We start from the raw sequence: 24406 nt of genomic DNA, 5'->3' as shown, positions 1-24406 counted from the left end.
ATAGTACAGTGGTACTTCAGGTTAAATACGCTTCAGGTTACAGACTCCGCTAACCCAGAAATAGTACCTCGGGTTAAGAACTTTGCTTCAGGATGAGAACAGGAATCATGCTCCGGTGGCGCGGCGGCAGCGGGAGGCCCCATTAGCTAAAGTGGTGCTTCAGGTGAAGAACAGTTTCAGGTTACGAACAGACCTCTGGAATGAATAAAGTACTTAACCCGAGGTACCACTGTATTTATAAACATATGTTTCATATTGGCAGTGTTAGCCTATGTTAATTCACCCAGTGGCTTTTAGGTCTGTTCAGAAATCCTAGCGGTTATTGGTGGGAACACACTTCACTTTTCTCTGAATGCTTACAAAGAGAGCAAGCAATGTTTTGTCAAATCATCTGTTTGAAGTTACCCTTTCCCCTTTTCTCTTCCAAAGTTTGACCAGAAAGAAAAGTCCAGCTTACTGGGCAATCGGAAAGACTACTGGGATTATTTCTGCGACTGTCTGGCAAAGGTTAAAGGAGCCAATGATGGAATACGCTTTGTGAAATCTATTTCAGAGGTAAGTGAGGTGCATGGATCTGTCATTGGGGCCATGCAGCATAACGTTCTGACAGGCCACTCTAACTTGGATGGGTGATGCTGGAGCAGAAGCTGTATATGCCAGTGGTCCTGTTATTTAGCCTCCCTAATAAGAAGCCTTCCACCAATTCCTGAAGATCCGTCCTTTTGCACAGGATATTTCAATACTTGTGCTATGGTGCTCTAGGGCTACTACATCTCTCAGATAGATAGATTAGATAGATAGATAGATAGATAGATAGATAGATAGATAGATAGATAGATATAGATAATTTTTATTGAATTTTTGAAAAGATTTTATACATATAAAACAAAATGATCTCCAACATTAAGATACAGAGTTCTTTCGAACCCTTAGACCTCCTTCCTTCCCTCCATGGGTTCCATCTTTAAGATTAAATTTACTGCATCTTTCACCCTTACCTATCTATTAAGGTAAAGGTAAACGGACCCCTGACCATTAGGTCCAGTCGTGGCCAACCCTGGGGTTGCGGCGCTCATCTTGCTTTATTGGCCGAGGGAGCCGGTGTACAGCTTCCGGGTCGTGTGGCCAGCATGACTAAGCCGCTTCTGGCGAACCAGAGCAGCACACAGAAATGCCGTTTACCTTCCCGCCGGAGCGGTACCTATTTATCTACTTGCACTTTGACGTGCTTTCGAACTGCTAGGTGGGCAAGAGCAGGACTGAGCAATGGGAGCTCACCCCGTTACGGGCATTTGAACCGCCGACCTTCTGATCGGCAAGCCCTAGGCTCTGTGGTTTAACCCACAGCACCACCCGCGTCCCTTCTATCTATTTATTAAATAACCATAATTACCATAAAATTAAATTCCACATTACAAGTGTCTTTACGTTTACAGTGGTCTTTTAAATACCGGTATATTACAGATTTACTCCAGTCTTTCGAAAATACTTGATCTTCCTGGTTTCGAATCTTCCCAATACATCTTTCATAGCTGTTAATAAAATCCTATGGGCTGACAACTTTTGAGTTGGGAAATTGACAAAGACTTATATCAACATATATATTTAAATGTAAATATGGTCTACATTTTGATAGTGTGCAACAAATGTATCTTCACCCCTCTTCCCTTTAGATTCCTGACCTTCATTCAGACTGCAGGCCAGGAAGGGCCAAGTCACATGATAGATTCATTTTCCTCATGTGATCAGTCCTGACAGTGGTATCTCCCCCTCCCACATTTGTCCTTCTGAGCATGTGCCCAAAGATGTTAAGAAGTGCTCTAATGAGCAGATGATCACGTGGCAGCCAGCTCTTGTTGCTCACTTCTTGCAAGCTACAGAAACACAATGGGTTGTATGTCTTTCTTCCTCATATATTTTGATGGGCTGGATCCTGCTATTGTACTCCCACCTGCACTGAACTTGTATCAGGTGCCAGGGTTTGTGGTTCCCCATCCCGACTCATAATGAGCTTCCTTAAGTCAATAATAATGGTTGGAATTTTCCCGCCCTTTCAAACAGAATTAACACAAACTAAAGAGCATTTCTTTAGAAGTGTTCACTGTAGTCCTTGGTTCAAAAGTAAACGTCTCCAAATAATAAAGGGCAGTTGGTTCTAGGGAAGCTTCAGGGTTTGCAAAAATGGAGGGGTTCAACTGACAGTCAACATACTGGGGGGGAGGTACTTAATATTTGTATAGTGCTATCTGTGTGCTTGGTGCTCTACAAAATACCACAGGAGGAGTCCCTGCCCTAACAGTGTAACAGCTCAGTTATGTGCAAATTAACAAATAACCTCAGGTAAGGCCCTGGAAATCATTGTTTCAGTTTCAGGTGCTCAATTGTCCCCTTATTCTTATTACCACAACTATAAATTTGGCCCCTATCAATGACGCCCATGAGATTTTTTTCTCCCAGCAGATATTCAACATAAATTTAAGATGACCTTCCTTGTTGTTTGGCGAGCCAAGTCAGACATTTGCTGACAGGCTCTAGCATAGAAATTATAGAACATAAATAAACATTACACAGATTCCATCTGTCTTAGGAAAGGGGAACACCAGCAAATCTACTGCAAAGCATTTGAGATGGCAACACTTTGAATCTGGCCAGAGTAAAATGCCAATGGCTACATATAGATCCTTAAAGTAAGCAGCTAATTGAAAAGGAGCATCGTAAGACAGTGGCGTAGCATGTGTGAGCCAAAAGGTGTTGTAAGGAAACATCCCAGAGGCTTTTATTTACTGGGGCTAATGCAGAATCAAATCCCATTTGAAGAAGGGAATAGGGTTTCACAGTTCAGTGCAACAAGCTTTTTGAGGCAACAGACTTTGTCTACAGTGGCTATCCTCAGGTAAATACTTAGGCAGCCCTGCTACCATCTTAAAGATCTTAAGCCAAAGCTTTAAGACTGCTAACCAAGCTCTCAAAAGGGCACTGCCCTGCTTCTAATAATATAACTAGGTATATGTAAAGAAACACAAGAAAAAATAGCTTGGTTGCATTTTCGATTTGATGACATTCCCTTCTCAGCTCCTTTACGCAGCTGCTATATGAGCACTGACAATGAATAGCTTCAGGAATATACTGACCCCCTTTGGTGTAAAAGAAACAATGTAGTAGAATGACTGACTGAAGCTTCCTAAGAAGCAAGGGTGTTATGTGTAGCCCAAGAATACCACCCCCAAATAGTGGAAATTTTAATCTATAATTTAGTGGTTTAACACCCAACTACACTGCGAAAACTTCTTTTAAAATACTAAAATCTTTTATTGTCTAGCTGATCTTTGGATAATGGAGCTTGCAATAAGATGAAAACGTAAGACAATAGCTGCCTTATCCAGGGTCTGGAGTGGAAAGAATAACAGCAGCATTGGTATAAAGTAGAATACAAGCTTTCCTATTGCTTGGTTTTGGTCATTTCAGACATTTTCAAGTTCACATAAGAACAGATTAAGAAGCCTTGCTTAACTCCCTTTGACATGAGGATATCCTGGGTGACCTGTCCGTGATTGCAACATCTAATCTGTAAAAGACTTACTATGCAAACCTTCATGAGATAGAAAAGTCTTTTATCATCAGCAGGAATGTTGTCCAGGTTAACCCGAGACGGAACTCGGAAGCTGCCTTTTGATCCATAAAGACAGTAAAAAGGACCCCTGCATATTTTTCAGTGTGGTGAGAAAACCCAAAATAATTATATTGAATTGAGCTGTTCTTTCTAAATGCCTCTTGAGAGTCAGCGAGTAGATTCTTGAACTCAAAAAAATGAGTTCATCGTACCTAGTATATGGTGTCCCGTAATAGATAACAAGATAATGGATGTAAAGTTTCCTGGATCATTGACTTGACCATTTCTGAAGATGGGTACTATTGTTGCATTTTCCTAACTAAAAGAAATCATCCCAGAGCTTTGTTTGTAGCAAAAAGGGCAGCCAATAATGGTGATTTAGTTTAATAAGCTCAACAGGGCTACAATATATCCCTAGAGCCTTCCCAGTCGTAAGCTGATTTGCTTATAGAAATAACTTCCCTTTATAGTAACAAGGTTCCACTTTGGTATGCCTGCAAGTACAGCATCAGATGCAAGTCCATCTGGGGCCATAAAGATGGGTCTAAAATGTCCCTCCCAGACCTGTGCCAAAATATCATGGTTTGGAGCTTGAGATCAAGAGCACAGAGCTTCTGAAACCAGCTGCCAAAAGTTTCTTGAAACATTCTTGAGATAAGCATTTAGAAGCAGTGACTCCGAGTAAAGTTAGCTGTGACAGTTTTGAGCAAAACAGCAATGCCTTATATTCTTCTTTGAGCTGAAAACATCTAGCGGGAGGATAACTTCATCTGGATGCCCTGTAGCAAATCTTAGTGCCCTTTTCACAGAGCAGCACTCAGCCTCGAACCATTGGGCACCATCAGAATGATTTAAACCGAAACTCCTATAGGAAGGGTTTAAATCTAGTATTCTAACTAAATGTATTAGCTCCTCATTTTCCTCAATAACAACGGGATAGTAACTGCTTAGGAAGTAATATAATATAAATGATGTTAAAAGATATTACGAGGTCTTAAATGAGGTCTTCTGGCCTGGCATCAGATTTGATGGAGGCCTTTGGCAAGGTATCTTCCACCCAGCAATGTTGATGTGTTTGGCCCTACTTTTTCAATAACTTTTAAAGCCCCGGTGCTGAAGCCTAAGGCTGGATTGCTGCAGGTTTCTCTTTTCCTCCAAATTGCTCTTGGTCCTGCCCCCAACAAAGTGCCCATTTGCAATGCAGTTCTAGGCCCCAGAGAACCACTGGCAGAAGCATTTGGGGAGAAATAGAGGTGGCTGCTGTAGTTACTGGGCTTGACTCTTCTCAAGGACAGCTGACTGTCCTTATCTCCCCCCAGCAGGCTTACCTGGCAATAGGTAGCAAGGACATTGCAATAAATGGGACATTACAGCAGTTTCGTTAACAGAGGTAAAGGTAAAGGGACCCCTGACCATTAGGTCCAGTTGTAACCGACTCTAGGGTTGTGCCGCTCATCTCGCTTTATTGGCCGAGGGAACAGAGGAGGACCCCCTAATTGTAGTTCAAGGGATAGTGATGTTACAGTTTAAACGAAGAACAAAAGATTAATAATCTATTCCAGGATTGTGCTGTCCAAAACATCTGGAGGGCACAAGATTGGCAGTGGCTGCCCTTGATAGAGCGAGCTTTCATGAATTTGCCTACTCTTTCTTTTTTTCTGTATTGAAGGAGAATTATCTGCCTTGAATCATCCATTCAGTCTCCTGCAGTGCTTTACTTTCTCCATATTCTTATTGACAGCTTCCCACCTTCATTTAGGCAAGATTTTTTCCAAACTCAGTGCTTAGGCCTGTAGGTGGCATTATACACCCAACCCATATTAGTTAGTAGACTTCTATCCTGCTCTTCAGGCCTGAAGCCTACCAGAGCTAGGCTACTCTTTTGTTTCAGCTTAAAAGTTCCTCCACCTTTGCCATTTGAGAAGGATAGCAAGAATAAGTGGCAAGTCTATGGAGAGTCACCCACAGCCGCTTGCTGTTAATTGATAGATTAGATTAGTTAAGAGGATGCGTCTAAAGGGGTTTGAGATATGTTTACTAAGTCTTCTAGTAAATCTTTGATTTCATGTATACAAACAGGAGTTGCAATGTCCAATAGATGAATATTATGGTGAAACCAAGTTGAGAAGGGTTAAACATAATGAGCTAGGGAAGCATAGTATTTAGAAGAATCTATTATTATTATTATTATTATTATTTATTATTATTAATTTCATTTCTATACTACTATATATTTTTAAGGAAAAAAATCTCAGACTGGTTTACAACACAATCAAACATCAAATAAAACAATCCAGAATAGAACACTACTGAAGAAAGTCAAATATAAAATATACATTCAGAGCAACATAATTAACAGGAAACTAAAATTTTATCTTAAGATTTCAAAATAAAACATTACGAAGGAGGTCAACTACAGGAAGCACATTTAATGCAGCAAAATTTGTAAAATGCACGTTTCTGGTACTTCAAGGACGCCTCTCCCAATATGAACCAACCCAAATTCTGTGATAATCATCTGAGGCCCTTCACTGTTTTCCTCCTCCGTGAGATGTCCAAAGGGCCACAGCACAAGAACGGGCCTTTTCTGTGGTGGCTCCCGCTGCACTAGTTGGACTCTTTGTGCTGGCTCCTGCTCCCATGGCTGTTTAGTTGAATCTGGCCCGATAGCTCCTGAAAACCACCCCCAGCTTCACTAGAATCTCCCGCTTCAATGGCAAAGGGAGAACTGCAAGGAGATTGGTGTGGGATATGGCTAATGTTTCCCCTGACCTTCTTGAGTAAAATGCAGAGGTGTTTAGATATGATCCGTGTGGAGAATGGCGAAGTGTGAAAGTACCATGATTTCTACAGATAACATTTTCATCCATCTTCTCCAAGGATTAAGTTGCAGGGGGAGGTGAGAGAGAACCTTTTCAATATTCTGAGAAGGCTGAAATTTCATTTGAGACCCCAGTGCTTTCCCTTCTCAGTTAGGTTTTGACAATGTTGATGTGGCCTAGACTTCAGGCAATCTCCCCACTTGCTTGCAAAAAAAAAATAAGGAACTAGCGTAAGGTTTGTGATTGTCTAACAACTCCAGCCCTATCAATGTAAAACTAGAGATTACCTTGCTGACTTCTGGTTTTTAATGCTAAACACTTTTTGGGCAGAATGTGGCCCCGGCCTGGTGTAACGCTCTCTCACAAGAGACCAGGGCCCTGCGAGATTTGCCATCCTTCCACGGGGCCTGCAAGACGGAGCTGTTCCACCAGGCCCTTGGTCAGGGTTCAGTCTGAAGCATTTTCTCTTTGTAGAAGAACAAGCACAAAGGAGGTTTCCCAGCCCACTCACAGGTCCTTATACAGTGGTGCCTCGCAAGACGAAATTAATTCGTTCCGCGAGTTTTTTCGTTGAGCGATTTTTTTTGTCTTGCGAAGCACCACTGCAGTTAATCACTAACAACGGCGGGGAGGGGCGGGGAGAAGCAGGGCAGCTGCCGCAGCCGGTACCTCAGACTCACCCGTGCGTTGTGGCCACCGCGTGACGCGGCTGCTGGAGGGCAGCGGGGCTCAGGAGTGCGACTCCGGCTGCAACGCTGGCTGCTGGCGGCAGCGGCTCTCTGAAAGGAGCGCGCGAGGGGGGTGGGCAGCGGCGTGAGGCAGCCGGAAGGTCGGCTGTCAGCGGGAAGGTGGGAGGGAGCCGGAGGAGCGGGGAAGCGAGCGTGCGTGTGTGCAGTGACCGTCGCCATGACACCAGAGGCAGGGCCGTTTCATCTAGCGAAGCAAGCCCTTAGGAAAATCCGTCTTGCGAAGCACCTCAGAAAACGAAAAACCCTTTCGTCTAGCGAGTTTTTCGTCTTCCGAGGCATTCGTCTTGCGGGGTATCACTGTAATATCAGTGGAAACAGTTGGTCCTGGCGAATATTAACCACTTGCAATTTTAACCTGAGGATTGTCATTTGTCCAGTTTTAACTTTAATTTATTTGAATTAATTCTGGGATGCATTTTTAATTGATTGATTGCTTGTTTTTATGCGTATTGTGTTATTTATATTATGTTAGCCGCTCTGAGCCCGGCTCTGGCCAGGGAGGGCAGGGTAGAAATAAAATTTTATTTTTATTTTTATTACTGTATTATTATTATTATTATTATTACTGATCATTATGAAATAATAATCACTTTTTCTGTGATTGTCTTTTCCACCCCCAGCTGAGAACATCCCTTGGTAAGGGCAGGGCATTTATCCGTTACTCCTTAGTGCACCAAAGGCTTGCAGACACTTTGCAGCAGTGTTTTATGAATACCAAAGTAACAAGGTAAATGTTGCTGTTGTTTTGTTCAACAACTGTCTCTACTAGTAGCTTTGCATTCTGCTAAGAAAACCCAGAAGGTGAAAAGAGGAAATGGGAATTGCAACGGTGGGAATGGGAAGTGGTGAACCATTAACAGGAACCACCAAGTGTGTGGTTTTAATTGGCCGGTGGCCAGGGACTTTTGAGAAAATCATTTGGTTATCCGTTTTATTGTAGCAGTGATTACAGATGTGAGAATGACTTATTCCTCTCAATGCCTGCTTTAGAAAAGGACATAAAGTCTTTTTAAAATGCTACAAACTTTGGAGGCTGTGGCGATCACACAGGGTCCCCAGACATTTAACAGTCTATTGATCAACCTGTCATTCTCGGGTACACACTGAGTCCAGACAGTTGTTAAAAGTGAACCAAATAAACAAGTTTATTTTATAAACATTAACAAGTTTATGGTTTCTCAGATAATATTCCTGTCAGTATCTTAACTTTAGTTTCTTTACCGGCCTATACCTTCCTAATACCTTCTGATTATCTCAACTGTCTGACTGACTCCTCTTATCAAATTCTCTCACTCTCTCACATCAGACTAGCCAACCCACAGACTTATCCTCTCTGTCTCTTCTAACTCTGGACTGTCTTCTCAACCACCCTAAGTCTTAACGCTAACTCCTCCCCTTGGGTTCCCATTGGTTAGTCATTTTACAATTAGTTAACCCTTTCCTTATGAACCCAGTATGATGTCACACACCTAGGAGGGCAAATGCCACAGAGGCCAACACCTATTATGTCAGGTGCACGATGAAGTCATCGTGAACTTGATGAAATTGTCTCTAACATAACACAAGCCCTTCTGGATCTGACCCCCTATCTAGTCCAGGGTTCTGTGTCCCCCAGTGGCCTCTGATGCTAGAGGGAGTGTACAGCCGTCATGACAAATAGGCATTGATTGCCTTCATGAATTTGTCTACCTCCCCACCCTTTAGAGCTATTTAAGCTGCTGGCCATCATCACAACTTGCAAAAGTAAACAAACCTCATGACGCAATCCATTTTAGAACTGTCTCCTGCTTTAAAAAAAATCTGAGCTTCACTCAACTGATTAATTTATTTAATTTGCATACAGAACAATGTTGTTTAGTCATTTAGTTGTGTCCGACTCTTCATGACCCCATGGACTACAGCACGCCAGGTACTCCTGTCTTCCACTGCCTCCCGCAGTTTGGTCAGACTCATGTTTGTAGCTTCGAGAACACTGTCCAACCATCTTGTCCTCTGTCGTCCCCTTCTCCTTGTGCCCTCCATCTTTCCCAACATCAGGGTCTTTTCCAGGGAGTCTTCTCGTGAGGTGGCCAAAGTCTTGGAGCCTCAGCTTCAGGATCTGTCCTTCCAGGGAGAACTGAGGGCTAAAAGGGGTTTTCCTTTTTTGGTGATGTATTGCAGCAAATGGGCACCATCTTATAAGTGACCTTAAGACCAGTTAAGAATTCGTTTGTTTGTTTTTTAACGTGCTTCCCAGTTTAAATTGATGACTCTAACTAGCCAGTTAATTGACTGAGAGTTGTTAGTTGTTTTCCTATCGCACAGACTGGGGCATCTTTTTTGGTGTGAGCGTGTCGTTGGGAGGTATTTCTTAATGGGTGGGGGGAGTAAAATTTGCATCTAGTTTTAAAGATCTGATCTTGGACACATTCACTGTTACTTTGCAATGGTGAAATGTCCTTCAAAACATCTGTTGTGGTTACATTTTTATAGCCCCTAGTAACTAAAGATGTCAATACTGAAAAGAATATTGATATCTCTCAAATATTCTTGTGGGATGCAAGGAGAAAAGACTGTCTTTGCGTTCCCTAAATGTCACCCAGGGGAATGAAGTAAACAGAATGTGTGAAATATGTGGGGCGTGCAAGCAAGTGTGCTGCATACAATCCTAATGTCTTCCATTAAGCCTGTGATGGGTCCTGGCTTGGTTGATCTCCTGCCAGCTTCCAGTGTGCAGGAGGGTGACTCGCTGGTGGGAGCCAATAGAAAGCCCCAAAACACAACATTCCAAGGATGGGGTGGGGTTGAGCCAGGCCAGGATCTGTTGGTCCCGAGGCAGTCTCACTGCTGTTGTGCGATCCAGGACCGATCATACTGCCCCTGCCCCTTCTGCCATGAGTGCAAGGGTTACGGATGCAGTCGTGGCCCCTCTGCTCCACAGAGTGGAGGGAGAAGTTAGGATTTCACCTGAAATCTCCTCCATCCTTTTCACTGGGACTTCATTTCAACTCGTTTTGTAGAATTGTATGCTGTGGACTCATGCAAGGATTCCCTGTGGAGCTGCTCTTTCATTTGTGGTAGAACAGCTGCGATGAAAATGGAACCACGCAGCATTTTGGGGAAATACATAATCAACAATGCAGTAGTCCTGATATTCTCTTGCAACTTGTTGACGATTGTCGATATGAGCTTTTTGCTTACCTACTGCAATCCTTGTTTCTTTAGTGACTGGTACTATGCAAGAAGTCCCTTCCTGAATTCAAAAATGAGCTCTGATATTGTCGGTCACCTCTACGAACTCACAGAGGTTCAGTTTGATCTGGTGTCTAGAGGCTATGACTTAGACTCGGCATGGCCCACGTTTGCCAGGTAATACAAACCAGCTGCTAAGGTGGAAACATTTCTATAATTTGTAAGCTTTTGTCAGGGGACTGCCATCGGAACAGGGAAGGGAGGCAGGGGGCTGTTGGGATACAGGGAACCTCCGAAAATCTTGCAAAGCAGTTCCTCTTCCTGCGGTGGGGAAAGCCACCCCTCCAGTGGGGAAGAGGGGAAGGGACCAGAGGGTGCTGCTGGGAGCCCCAGCGCCATACCTTGTCAGTCTGAGGGTGGGGAAAGCCACACCTCCGGGGTAAAGGAGGGGAAAGGGCTAGAGGATGCTGCGGGGAGCCTCAGCACCACTCCTGGCCAAGCCGGCCAGGAGGGAAACATGCCTCTTCCGCTGCCCACCTTGCGCAGAGGGGCGAAACGCAAAGAAGGAAGGAAATGGCTTGGGGTGACTAAGTTCTTATGTTGGGGGAGGACCTGGAAGGTACCACTCCCGGATTCTGCTAGCGATTGAGGCAGACATGAACCTGTGGTTCTGCACTGTAAATAGTTTTGCAACAAAATAAAACCTGTAAAAAACAGAGTCCTGCCTGGTTACTCACGAGCAACCACCATTGCCATCTGGCAGCTTTAATAAAACATTTGGGGACTTTAGAATATATTAAAACTTCAGTATTTGAATTGTGGGTCAGATGAAACTTCACTTTGGTTATTATACTGATCACCCTGCCGCTCCATCAATGTTCTATGAAGTCCTTCTAACGTGTCATGTCAGATGAGACCACTAGAAGGACAGCAGAAAATAGATTTGCTTCTAGACCTAGTGACTAAATTAGCAACGACACTCTTTTTAATCATGGTTATGAATTTATACAACTTAGTGTGTCGCATCCAGCTCTTGCAGCAAGATAGCATCTTCTGCTCATGTCATCTGACTTGCGACAATTGAATAAAAGGTGCATTAATTCCCAGGGGCTTCCTGGGCAGTGAATAAGTTCCTCTTAATGGAAATAAAGGTCACAACACATTTCCCCCATCATTTCCCCCCTTTTATTAATAGATAGCGAATCTGTTCAAGCTTCATTATGCTGATGTTAATTTATTTTATCCAGTGGAAGAGATAACATGTCCCTCTTCGTTGCCATTTGCAGTGTATGGTCATAGTTCATAAGCATTGTTAATAGCTCTGTGTACATGGGGTATAATTGATGTACTATCAGTTGTATTGTCCTGCAAGGTGGAACAGCATCATCACCATCATCGTTATTAACATTTAAGAAGTGCAAAAACAAGAATAAAATAATCTAAAAAAGAAAAAGAAAAAAGAGCAGATCCAACTTTTTCTTAAAAGAAAAACGGGAGATTAATATGCAAAAGCCTGAAAGACCAAGAATGTTTTTGCATGGTGCCCCAAGGCAGAGAATGATGACTCTAGGCATGCCTCCCTGAGAAAGCATTCCGTAAATGGGGAGCCACCACTGGAAAAGCCCTGGCTGCTGAATTGTGCAGCAGTTGCAGTTTCCAAGATGTCTTCAAAGGCAGCCCCACATACAACACATTGCATCTTATTTATCTATATCAGGGATGGGAACCTCTGGTCTGCAGGTTGAATGTGACTCTCGAGGACACTCAGTTCAGCCCTTGGAGCTATCTCCAGGCCACAGTAATCACTGGCCCTGCTCTCTTCCCTCCTCAAGTGCTTTTGCCTGCCTGGGCAGTGTCCTTGAACTGCAGTAATGCTTTTTGCTTTCCTGGATGGCAGAGCGTGTGTGCAGAAACTGCTGACTTTCACTTGGCCGGAATGTAGCCGTTGCCCTGCCTACCTTTTCCTACATTTCCACCCACCATTGGCACGAGGCCTCCAAATAGTCGACCACAAAGGAATCTGCACCTTTGGGATGAACCCTTATCAATATCTACCCTCAGTTTCTATGCCCCTATACACCAAGGACTTCAATTTAAAACCTCACCACAAAAATAGAATAAATTATCATGTAAACTCTGATTTCCCCAGCAGTTTGGAACCAGCAGCACAAATGCAGATTATTACCCTGCTTCTGAAGAGCATTCAGGCTCAGCTTTTGTAGAATTTGAGGGTCAGTTCCTCTCTGTTCCATTATTGTATGTACAAATTTGATGCTTTGATGGCGTAGTCCAGGAAGTTCTCTTGTTTTGTTGGAACAGAGGGGAAGAAGGTCCATGTATAGTGCTGCTAGGCAGAAAGCAGCACCTCACATTGTAACGGGGGGGTAATAATGCCAAGCCAGAGCAAACGGAGGGATGTGCTTTTAGTAGATAATTTCAGAGAGGAAGCTGTTCAAAATATGTGCATGGTGGCGGCGGTGGTTTCTTACTTTCTAAAATAATTAAAGCCCTCTTCCATTTGCAGGAGAACATTGCCTTCATTTGGCTCCTCAGCTTACCAGTGGAGGCCTCCAAGCCGCACTTCAAGCATGAGTAGTTTGGTGAGCAGCTATCTGCAGGTAATTATATTGGCAAATGACTACATGTGCAACTGTGGCGATCACACAGGGTCCCCGGACGTTTGATGGTCTATTGATCCCTGTGCCACCACTGTGATTGCCTCTTCGCTGCCACCAACCCATTTCTCTTGGGTACTGTCAGGGAACTGCCATCGGAGCTGGAGGCAGAGAGAAGGTTCCAGAGGGATGGCGGAGAGGGTCCCAGTAGGGAGAGAGGCAGCCCATCCGCTGGGGAAGGAAATCAGCATAACACCAGTGGAGAAGAGGGGCAGATGGGGGAATCGGAGAGGAGGCTCCAGGACTCCTCGCCGGAGACCAGCGGAGAGAGTACGGGTACTCCGCTGCCCACACCCTCCCTGCGCAGAAGACTTCCGTGCAGGGAGAGTAGGAGAAGACTGGGCGTCAAACAGCTTTTATGCTGGAAAAGGTTCAAGAAACGCCCACTGACGGATTCTGCCAGCAACTGAGGCAGCCACGAAACTTGAGGCTGTCCAGACAGAAAGGGTTCAACCAGGTAACCTAGCCAGGAGTGGCGGCAACTTACGCATGAGCAACCCCTAGAACCATTACAGGTACACACGGAGTCCAGACAGTTGTTAACATTAACAAATAATCAAGTTTATTTTTATAGGCATGAACAAGTTTATGGTTTCAGTTATTTTTTCTTGTCAGTTACTTAAATCTTAGTTCCTTTAATGTCCTGTACATCCCTAACAACTTCAAACTGATTATCCCAACTAACTATCTGACTCCACCTAACAATTCCTCACTCCCACACAACACAACACAACACAACACAACACAACACAACTCGACTAACCCACAGACTTATCCTCCCTCTTCCTTCTCCAACTCCCTAACTCTCAACTAACTTCCACACAACACCGACTCTAACTCTAACTCCTCCTATCAGTTTCTCTCTCCCCAATCACATCACACTCATTTAACCCTTTCCTTATGACCCACCTAGGAGGCAAACGCCACAGCAACATTTCCTTATAAGAGCAGCGATAGTGCTACTGTTAGTCTTCCTTATGTGTAATGACCCCTTACCATTAGACTGAACATATGAAGGGGAAATTACGGTAGAATCCACTTGATGTTATTTTTCTAATTGGTCACCTGAGAGGAACTCACTCTGTGTTCCTCATTTAGCTGCATGCCATTGTAACTTGATGCAAATAATAGCCCTACTGTTTTGGTTTAATTGTATATTGTGATGATTTCCCAGCCAGAGGCTTCTTCATACTAATCTGATGTGGATTCCAAATGCTGAATATACAATATATACCAAAGAGGCATCTCTTCTTCTAACTAAAACCATTTTTCTTCTGATTTTCTTAGACCCAAGAGATTCCCTCCAGCCCCAATGGGAATAGCTTTTTAACTGCTGAGCCTCTTGAGGGCCTTGATGAGCTACACGTGGAGCTGGACCAGGCAGAACTGCGGCAGAAAGAACTGCAGGATCGGATCCAGCATCTAGAAAAGGAAAACCAGGAGCTGAAGGCGGCCATCAGCTTTGAGAAGCAGCAAGCGCAAACAGAAAGAGAGAAGAGCAGGAATATCAGCGAGGAGAACTCCAGGCTAACGAAAATGCTGGGGGAGGTGGAGAAACAGCGTGAGATCTCCCACTGCACTCAGGACACCATTCAGGACCTCCAGAAGTGCCTGCAGACATTAGAACTGAATGCAGTTGAGAAGCAAAAAGAATACTATGCAAGGCTGGGGGAACTGGATTCCGGGAAAAAGGATTCTGACTCAAAGCTTCTTCTCTTGAACAAAGAACTGGAAGCTGCAAGGGCTTTGGTGTCCACGAAGGATGTCCGTATCAGTGAGCTTCTGGCCAAATTGCAGTCAGGAGAGCAGAAGAATGAAGAGCTTGTTGCCAAAGCCAATGCTCTAATGAATGAAAAGGCACAACAAGCCACCAGTCAGTTTGAGTCTGCACTGAAGATTGAGGATTTGCTGAAGAAGCTTAATGAAGCGGAAGAGGCAAAGGCCAACGCTGAGGAGTTAAATAATAAACACCTTTCTCTGCTTAAGATCGCAGAAGAGCAACTCCAGTTAAAGGAGGAGGCACAGAAAGAGTTTGAATCAAAACTGACGAACCTCACTGTCAACTGCAAGGAAGAATCTGAAAAACTTTGTGGTGATCTGGAAACTATGGCAACCAAAATGGCGGACCTTCAGAAGGCATTAACAGCAAAGAGCAAAGAGGTGGCTGATCTTCAAATCCAGTTGAAAGGTTTGTTGGATTCCATAAAATCCTTGGAAAAAAGCCTTGAAGAGGAAAAGAAAGAGAAGACAAAACTTGAGGGTTTGGTCACGCTTACAAAAACAACAATGGAAGAAGAAGTAAAAAACACGATGGAGCAACTTGGGCTTAGGGAAATTCAGCTTTCAAAACTAAGTCAAACAGTGAAGAGCTTAGAAGAGCAAAAGAGAGAACTTATTTCTGAAAGAGAGCATCTCAGAAAGACAATAGAAAGAATGGAGGAACAGGCCACAGAGCAAAGCTCCTCACTGAGAATGATCTCTGAAGGAAACGAGAAGCTCAAGTCTCAGAATGCAAAGCTGCAGCAAACCAATCAGAAGCTAGAAGCGAAGCAAAGAGAGTTGGATGCTTCTCAATCTTCTCTGGAGGCTGAGGTTGCCAGACTGAGAGCCTCCGAGAAACAGCTCCAAAGCCAGATTGAAGATTCTGTGGTGTCCGTGGATGAAAAGGAGAAGAAACTCCGGGGACAGAACAAGCTGCTGGATGAAAACCTGCAGAATGCCACAAGGCAAAACCAAGTTCTGGGAGAAAAACTGGATGCCCTGCAGGCAGATTACCAAGAACTGAAAAAAAGTGAAGAAGCTGCCAAAGAGTCCTTAACTGCGCTGCAGACAGAGCTCCAGAACACCAAACAGCATGGCCTGCAGGTGGAAAAGAGCCTGTCCTCCTCAAGGGAATATGAAGGATCTCTGAAGTTGCAGCTCAAAGAGAAAGAGGAAGCATTACAAGACTTGGAGAGCCAGTGCAAGGAGCTACAAGGACAGTCGGAGAGGTGCAGGAAAAAGATGGAAGCCCTGGAGGCAGAAAAGGCAAAAGCAGAAAAAACCTGCCTCCATCAGACCAAGGTGATTGAGTCCCTTGTTTCTGAGAAGGCTTCTGTGGAGAATGCCCAGTTGGAACAGGCATCTTGTCAGGAGAGAGAAGCCAAAGAACTGGCTTCAAGACTGGCCCTTTCGGAGGAACAGTTGCGTCTCAACCAGGCAGAGGTGTTGAGACTTCAGGAGGAAATGGTGGACCTTCAAGCCAAGCTGCGACAGGCAGCAGCAGAGCAGCAGAAGCTGCAAGAAGAGTTGGATGTTGGAAGGGCTGTTCTGAGCGAGCAAAAGACCCTGGCCCAGCAACTGAAAGAGCAAGGCGAAGTCCTCAACAGAAAGCACGTGAAGGAAATGCTTCAGTGTCGCCAACGAGAGGAAGTGCTGCAAAAGAAGAGGGACCAGGAAGCCCAGCAGAAGGTGGAGCTGGAGGAGAACGTGCTGAGCCTCACAGAGGAGCTGTCCAAGGCCAAGCAGTATTTGGAAGCAGTTAATGCAGAAAACGTGGAGATCAAAGACCTCCTCCACAGGACCAACACGGACATGGCTGAGCTTGGCATTCAGATCTGCAGTCTGACATCTGAAAAGGCAGGAGCAGAAGAGAAACTGTCCCAGCTCATGGAGGAACTCAGAATTGCCAAGGATAAAGCCACCAGAGAACGCGAGGAGCTTCAGCTTGATCTCTCAAGACTCACTCAGGAGAAACAGGAATTGGAAAGCAAACTGGAAGAGTCTAGGGTTTGCAACGCAGCTCTCCCTAGCCTGCAAACTCAGCTGGAGATGGCAGAGAAGCATCACCAGAAGCTGCAAGAGACCAGCAAAGAGGAGCTGTCTGCAGTCAAGTTTCAACTGAGCACAGAAATCATAAACCACCAAACAAAACTTAAGGTAAATTAACGTAAACAAGTCCTCATTGCTAAAATAAGACCCTCACACACTTTCCTAAGAATGCATCCTGTTGACTTCAGAAGCACTTCTGATTAGACCTGTGTAATGGTTGTATTGGGATGCAGGTGGCGCTGTAGGTTAAACCACAGAGCCTAGGACTTGCCAATCAGAAAGTCGGCAGTTCAAATCCCCACGACAGGGTGTGCTCCCGTTGCTCGGTCCCTGCTCCTGCCAACCTAGCAGTTCGAAAGTGCAAGTGCAAGTAGATAAATAGGTACCGCTCCAGCGGGAAGGTAAACGGGGTTTCTGTGCACTGCTCTGGTTCTCCAGAAGCAGCTTAGTCATGCTGGCCACATGACCCGGAAGCTGTATGCCGTCTCCCTCGGCTAATAAAGCAGGATGAGCGCCGCAACCCCAGAGTCGGCCACAACTGGACCTAATGGTCAGGGGTCCCTTTACCTTTAATGGTTGCATTATAGTGTCATGGTTATAAGAATCCTCCTCAAATGAAGAATTAAAAGCATTGAAAACTTGCAATCCAAATTTGTCGCCGCCGCCGCCCTGGCTCTGTGGAATGGCAGAGCTACTGCTGCATCTGTAGCCTGGCCACTCAATTTGGGGTGGTAGGCAGATTGGGCCCAATCCCTGTGCCAGATCCAAGCTAGCACAGCGACTGGGCCTGAGGTATGTAGAATAGTGGGGAAGGGAACTGCTTCTCTCACCAGGTATCCCTGCATATTGGCCCCACCACCTCCACCCCTGGTGTCTGCACATTTAGCATGAAGGCCTGGAAAGGGCTTCACAGCATGTTTTGGCTGAATCTGTCTAAACGTCTCCCCCATTATCAACCCTTGTCTTCTTAGCGTTCCTGATCACGACCTGGGTGTCAAAGCATATTCAGTGGAGCATCCTTAGAAGCTCAGTTTGACACCCCCTCTAAAACACACATGCACACATTCTTTTGAATACTTAAAAAGGAAGGAGAAGGAGAAGAAGAAGAAGAGTTTGGATTTGATATCCCGCCTTTCACTCCCTTTAAGGAGTCTCAAAGCGGCTAACATTCTCCTTTCCCTTCCTCCCCCACAACAAACACTCTGTGAGGTGAGTGGGGCTGAGAGACTTCAGAGAAGTGTGACTGGCCCAAGGTCACCCAGCAGCTGCATGTGGAGGAGCGGAGACGCAAACCCTGTTCCCCAGATTACGAGACTACCGCTTTTAACCACTACACCACACTGGCACCCACACTGAGGGTGATAGTTAACCTCAGATTTATTAAAGCATGTGGCTTTAAGAAGGGGAGGAACCGTGTAACTCTTTGTTTTGACAAACGGATAACTTCTCTTTAAAAATAATAATAATCAATGCTGATGTGTGTTTTATGGGTCCTGCCAGGCTCTCAGTGAAGACTGCGAAAAATTAAAGCGGGAAGTTGAAGAGCAAAGCCAGCAAGCACATGTTGCAAAGGAAGCACTCAAAGAACTGCAGGTTGGTCCATGATCTGATTGAAATAAGAAACTCACTGAAGCAACTCTCTCTCTCTCTGAGGCTGACAGTGTGCTTCAATGGTGAATATGCGCTGACACTTAACAGACAGGAACCTGAATACAGCAAAAGTGGGTGGGGTGAAACTACGGCCAAGATACAGAGATGCAAGCCAGCATGTTCTGTGCTTGCATACATATTTTTAAAAAACAAATAATATGCCCTTGAACCCTGTTTTCAAGCTGCATAGAACTTGGCATATCATCTCCTTATGCATATAGATCACCCTGTAATATCATCGGGCTCCGATCTGGTGGAACGCTCTGCCCCAAGAGACTAGGGCCCTGCGGGACTTGACATCTTTCCGCAGGGCCTGCAAGACAGAGCTGTTCCGCCAAGCCTTTGGCCAGGGCACAGCCTGACTCCCTCCTTTGGCAATCCTCACAGAACTCTACCCAATGGTTATTATCAATTTGATTTGAAGTAATTTTTTTTTAATGAAATGATTTTAAAATGTTGTCTTATTTTATTGTTGTTAGCTGTCCTGAGCCCGGCTTCGGCTGGGGAGGGCAGGATATAAATAAAAAATTATTATTATTATTATTTATCACCCTGCCATCACCCCAGGGTCCAGCTGATTTCCTTTTGCCCTCTGGCTGAAACAGGAGCCCAAACACTGGAAAATCAGAGACTGCAGCACGAATATAGCCATCTGGATTTGAGCTTTCCAAACTCAACCCATTGAGTTTTAGTTTGTGTTTTAATTGTGTTTTGACTCTTTTTGTACGCTTGATTGCAGCTAAAAGGGCAAAAAGCAACGTTTTTACAAGTGTTTTTTTAAGAATTGTTATACCGTATTTTTCGTCCCATAGGACGCTCCGTCCCATAGGACGCACCTAGTTTTTTGGGGGGGGAAATAAAGGAAAAAAATTTTTCCTTTATTTCCCCCCCCCCCCAAAACCAGGTCGGGGAAACCGAACCAGGTCGAGGAACAGCGGGATGGTGGCGCTGCGCCTCCCTGCTGTCCCCGGAGCTTGTGGGGCTGGCCGATGTCTGCCCGGCGCGCGGGGCACTCTGCTTCAGGGCGCCCCGCGTGCCGGGCGGCAGGCTGCTATCCGCAGCGTGGGGAGCCCTGCGGGGAACTCCTGCAGGGCTCCCCACGCTGCGGATGTCTGCCCGGCGCGAGGGGCGCTCTGCTTCAGGGCGCCCCTTGCGCTGGGAAGCAGGCTGCTATCCGCAGCCTAGACAGCCCTGCGGGAACTCCCGCAGGGCTGCCTAGGCTGCGGATGTCTTCCTGAAGCCTGGAGAACGAGAGGGGTCGGTGTGCACCGACCCCTCTCGCTCTCCAAGCTTCAGCGAAAGCCTGCATTCGCCCTATAGGACGCACCCAGATTTCCCCTTCATTTTTGGAGGGGGAAAAGTGTGTCCTATAGGGTGAAAAATACAGTAGTTTTTATCGTTTTATATTGTGTTGAATGTATTTTTAAAATTGCTTTATCAGTTCATAAAACTATAACAATTCTTTTAAAAAAACTTGTAAAAACATGTTGCTCTGTCATGGGGTGTCCATTAGTTTGCTTTCTACCAGTAGCTCTTGGATTACACAGCATCTCTACTTCCACTGTTGGTGATTCCTGAGATGTGGTTACTTAGATATAGCTTCTGCTGGCCATTTGGGGAAAATACAGGAAAATTGTTACTTAGAAAATCTCTAAGGCTTTGGTTAACACTTTGAATATACCCTGCAACCACATCCGTGCAGATCTCAGTTAGCAAATTTATTTAAGATTTTGAATGGAATCTGAAAAGCCTTCTATACATCTCTTTGTTATTTACCTTTTTAAAAATCACCTTCCTAGGCTGTGAAAAGAGATCTGTGCACGGAATTGGACCTGGCCATGGATCAGGTGACAGAGTACAAAGCAGCCCAGCAAAAAAGAGATGAGGAGGTGACACAGCTTAAAGAAGACCTAAAAAGGTAGAAACTTTGTTTATCCTGTTGTTTTTTATATAAAAAGTTTTAAATCTTGCAAAGAGAGCTGATGTAGCGTAGTGACCAATTAGAGGCTAAGCTACAAATCAGAAAGTTCTCCGTTAAATCTTTTTGCCCTGAACTCGCTCAGTGGCCTTAGGCAAGCTGCTATTGCTTAACCTCAACCTCACCATCATCGGTACGGGAGGATATTACCGTATTTTTCTGTGTATAACACGCCCCCCTGTATAACACGATCCCTATTTTGGGGGGCTACAATTTTAGAAAGTGGGGGGAGACGGCCAAGAGTTGTTCAGCTTTTTTGGGGGGAGGATTGCCCCCAAAGTTGTTGAGTTTTTGGGGGGGAATGCCCAAAGCTTTTCAGGTATTTGCGGGGGGTATGCCAAAAAACACTCACCCGGCTGATAAACGCTACCAAACATGCAGAAGAAGCAACAGAGCGTCTGCCGGCGAACTGACAGCAGCCGGCATTCGCACACCCAACTGCCGCAGCGCTAGCCAATCCACAGCAGCAATCTCAGCAGACTCCATTCTCCCACCCAATCACAGCTGACAAGCTATGACTCATGCCTGCAACCATTCGCCAGCACCAGAAAAATCACTATCCGTGTAAAAGACTACCCACCCCCAATTTTTATCCTTCTTTTACAGTTAAAAAAACCTTGTCATTTTTTTATATATAGATTTTTATTAGGTTTTTTTTTTAACATATCATTCTCAACAGTAATTAAACATACTTTTACATCTTATTCAAATTTTTGACTTCCATCAATCCTGCCTGAAAACTTTCCAATCTAATCTCTCAGTATGCATTTCTTACCTTCCCTATTACATTTCAAACTCATAACCAATGTCTCTATCTTTTTCTACTTTCTAACACTTCATGTATTTCTCCTTACAAAACTTCTTGTAGTCCTACTAGTGTAATTTGTTGAATACAGTTGCTCTTCAAATAATTCATATACTTCTTCCAATCTTCTGTAAATCTCTGGTCCCTCAGGTTTCGAATCCTTCCTGTCATTTTGTCCAATTCTGCATAGTCCATTAATTTCGTCTGCCATTCTTCTTTCGTCGGAATTTCTTCTTGTTTCCAGTTCTGGGCTAACAATACTCTTGCCGCAGTTGTTGCATATAAAAACAATTTAACATCTTGCCTATTAATGTCCTGACCTATAATACCAAGTAAAAATGCTTCTTTTTTAAAAAAAAAATGTATATTTCAACATCTTTTTCATCTCATTATATATCATTTCCCAGAAGTTCTTTACTTTTTTACATTCCCACCACATATGATAAAATGTTCCTTCTTTTTCTTTACATTTCCAACATTTATTATTTGTCTTATACATTTTAGCTAATTTCACTGGTGTAATATACCATCTATACATTGTCTAATACACAGAAAAGTACGGTAATGCCAATTTATCTTTCAGCATGGGTGGACAACCTCCGACCCATGGGCTTAATTAGGTCCACCAGACATTTCCATTTGGCCCACCAGGCCATTTTGGTCAAGCCACGCTCACCTGCCCTACACCTGATGTCATAGCACTTTGAGGCCCACCTATCAGCTGATTGTCAGGACTCCAAAGTGCAATACATAAAGCACCAACAAACAGCTGGCTATTGGGGTTTGAGGAGACCTCAGCACAGCAACTGCTGGGATTTGCAGCACAAAGAATAAGACTCCAGATCTAAAAAGTTTAATATATGAAAATTATTATTTTTTCCCAGATGAAAAACAAGCTGTTTCCTCCACGGCTAGCATTATTATTTTTTTGAAAACCTGCCATAATTCTAATGATTCACTATATGAGCTTGAGAAAGAAGGAAAACTAGAAACAATGTTGTGATGTAGCTGTGCTGTGTGGGAAACACATTAATCATAGTACTAATTGAGGTATGACTGAGGTCAGGAATGGTTAAAGATTATAGATATATATATATATTTAAGGGCTCAAATGGAAGTCAACAAAGCAAATGAGCAAATTCAAGACTACTGCGAGAAACTCAGCAAGACGAGAGCAGATCAAGAAAATAACGAAAGGAAATTACTGGCTGAACTCGATGACTTAACAAGAACAAAGCAGTTCCTTGAAGAACGGTTAATTGAACTTCTCAGGTTGGTAGCTTTATCATTAAATATTTCTAACCTGGATGGAAAAAATTTGTCTTTTGATCCCTGGCACGTTCTGCAGCAGAACTAAAGAAAAAATTATAGTGTAAGCCTAAACAAGCGAAATCAGAAGTAACTCCTACTGAGCTCAGTTGGGTTTACTCCTTAGCAAATGGTGTTTAGGATATTAGGATAATCATGATTATGGTCTTTTGTGGAATGCTGGAAGTGACAGACTTTCCAAACCCTTAAAAGGTAAAGGGACCCCTGACCATTAGGTCCAGTCATGGCCGACTCTGGGATTGCGGCGCTCATCTTGCTTTATTGGCCGAGGGAGCCGGCATACAGCTTCCGGGTCATGTGGCCAGCATGACTCAGCTGCTTCTGGTGAACCAGAGGAGCACACGGAAATGCTGTTTACCTTCCCGCCGGAGCGGTACCTATTTATCTACTTGCACTTTGCCGTGCTTTCGAACTGCTAGGTTGGCAGGAGCAGGGACCGAGCAACAGGAGCTCACTCTGTCGCGGGGATTTGAACCGCTGGCCTGATCGGCAAGTCCTAGGCTCTTTGGTTTAACCCACAGCACCACCCACGTCCCTATCCAAACCCTTACCCAAGTGTAATACTTCAACCACAGCTCCAAGGAAGTATGATGTTATTTAGGAACGGTCTTTGCCTCCTTGGGCCTGCAGTGGTTCAAACTTTTGACCTTCTCCATAACTCACTATGAAGACCCACTTGCTGGATCACAGCAGTTCCTAGCAGGGCAGGAAACGCTGTTACTGAGTAATGCTTTGCAGCCCCAAGGCTGTTAAAGATATGGATATGATACTGTTCTACCTTTAGAAAAGCCAGAGTTGTTACTTGAGCCCTAGGTGCTCAGGAGACATGGTGGCAGCAGCGCTGGTAGGAAGTATTCTCTGATAGGAAGTATTATCAAGATACTGCAGGTTGCACCCTCATTGAGGGTTGGCACCACTGTGTGGTCGAAGGCAGCAGGTAGGGGATCCAAAAACCCTTCAGGCAATTTGCTTTCGTGTTAGCAGAGAGAATCTGTGTGCGTCCCCTTGGCTACTGCTGTTCAGTGCCTGATTTCCCCTTCCTTGGCTTGTCATAATTGAAATTTGAGTTCCAGTGGTGGGAGGGACCTCAAAAAAAACATTGAAAGCAGCCATTTTGCCTTTAAACCACAAGGTGGCGCTCATGTCCCAACCTGTGGTGACCTGTTGATTGAAATCTCTTTCACATGTAGGATTTATTTGATTTAGTATTTTTTGATATAGAATTTTAAAAACCAAAGCTCCATGTGGTTCCAGTGTGAGCGTGAAATATTGTGCAGCAAGGGCTTACCCCGCTCTTCTCAAATGCTAGTGGATTATTTGCATGGAGCTCCTCATTCACATCAATGCGCTGTGGAGTTTTAGATCAACCAGTGTCTCTGATCCAGTGATCTTCTGCAGGCGATGGAAGCTCCCACGCTTCCAATGCTCCCATTCACTCCAGTGGAAGGAGGGAAAATACATGTGCTCATTTCTTTGTCATTTTGCCATTAATATCAAAGGTGAAACTAACTTAGGAAATCAACATAAATTGCCTACCTTCATGCAAGCTACTATTCAGTTTCCTGGCAAAATCCAGTGAAGATCAGCTCTCCAAAGCTGCTGTTTGCATTTCAGGGCAAGCTTCCCTTAGCAACAATCGGTGCTCCCCTCGAAATGCGAACAGCAGCTTCAGAGAGGGGTTGTCGCAGGGAAGGATAGTTAAATGTCCCCCTCCACTCCCCAAGGTCCTGAGGCTGCTCAAGCTTCTCTATGCCTGCATGAAAACAGTGCAAGTTAATTGCATTTGTGCAATCCTTAATATGTAAGG

The 24406-nt window shown here is 44.5% G+C and overlaps 1 protein-coding gene across 3 annotated transcripts in view; it reads left to right on the top strand.

The window, feature by feature from the left end:
- FYCO1 (FYVE and coiled-coil domain autophagy adaptor 1) overlaps positions 1-24406 on the top strand; it is a 69144-nt gene that overhangs the window by 6333 nt on the left and 38405 nt on the right. For 2 of the 3 annotated variants that reach the window (XM_083404645.1, XM_083404644.1), the window contains exons 4-11: positions 430-555; positions 7802-7908; positions 10386-10529; positions 12877-12970; positions 14315-16945; positions 18338-18430; positions 20287-20405; positions 22375-22542. In XM_083404645.1, coding sequence (XP_083260771.1) covers positions 430-555; positions 7802-7908; positions 10386-10529; positions 12877-12970; positions 14315-16945; positions 18338-18430; positions 20287-20405; positions 22375-22542 — 3482 coding nt within the window. Of the gene's footprint in view, positions 1-429; positions 556-7801; positions 7909-10385; positions 10530-12876; positions 13103-13542; positions 16946-18337; positions 18431-20286; positions 20406-22374; positions 22543-24406 lie in introns of those variants that run through there. The other variant, XM_083404646.1, reaches the window with a different exon arrangement.

The sequence above is a fragment of the Podarcis tiliguerta genome (genome assembly GCF_965153285.1).
Source record: "Podarcis tiliguerta genome assembly, chromosome: 12".
NCBI lineage: Eukaryota > Metazoa > Chordata > Lepidosauria > Squamata > Lacertidae > Podarcis > Podarcis tiliguerta.
Note: the sequence above shows the minus strand (reverse complement) of the source record. Positions and strands in the feature narration are given on the sequence as shown.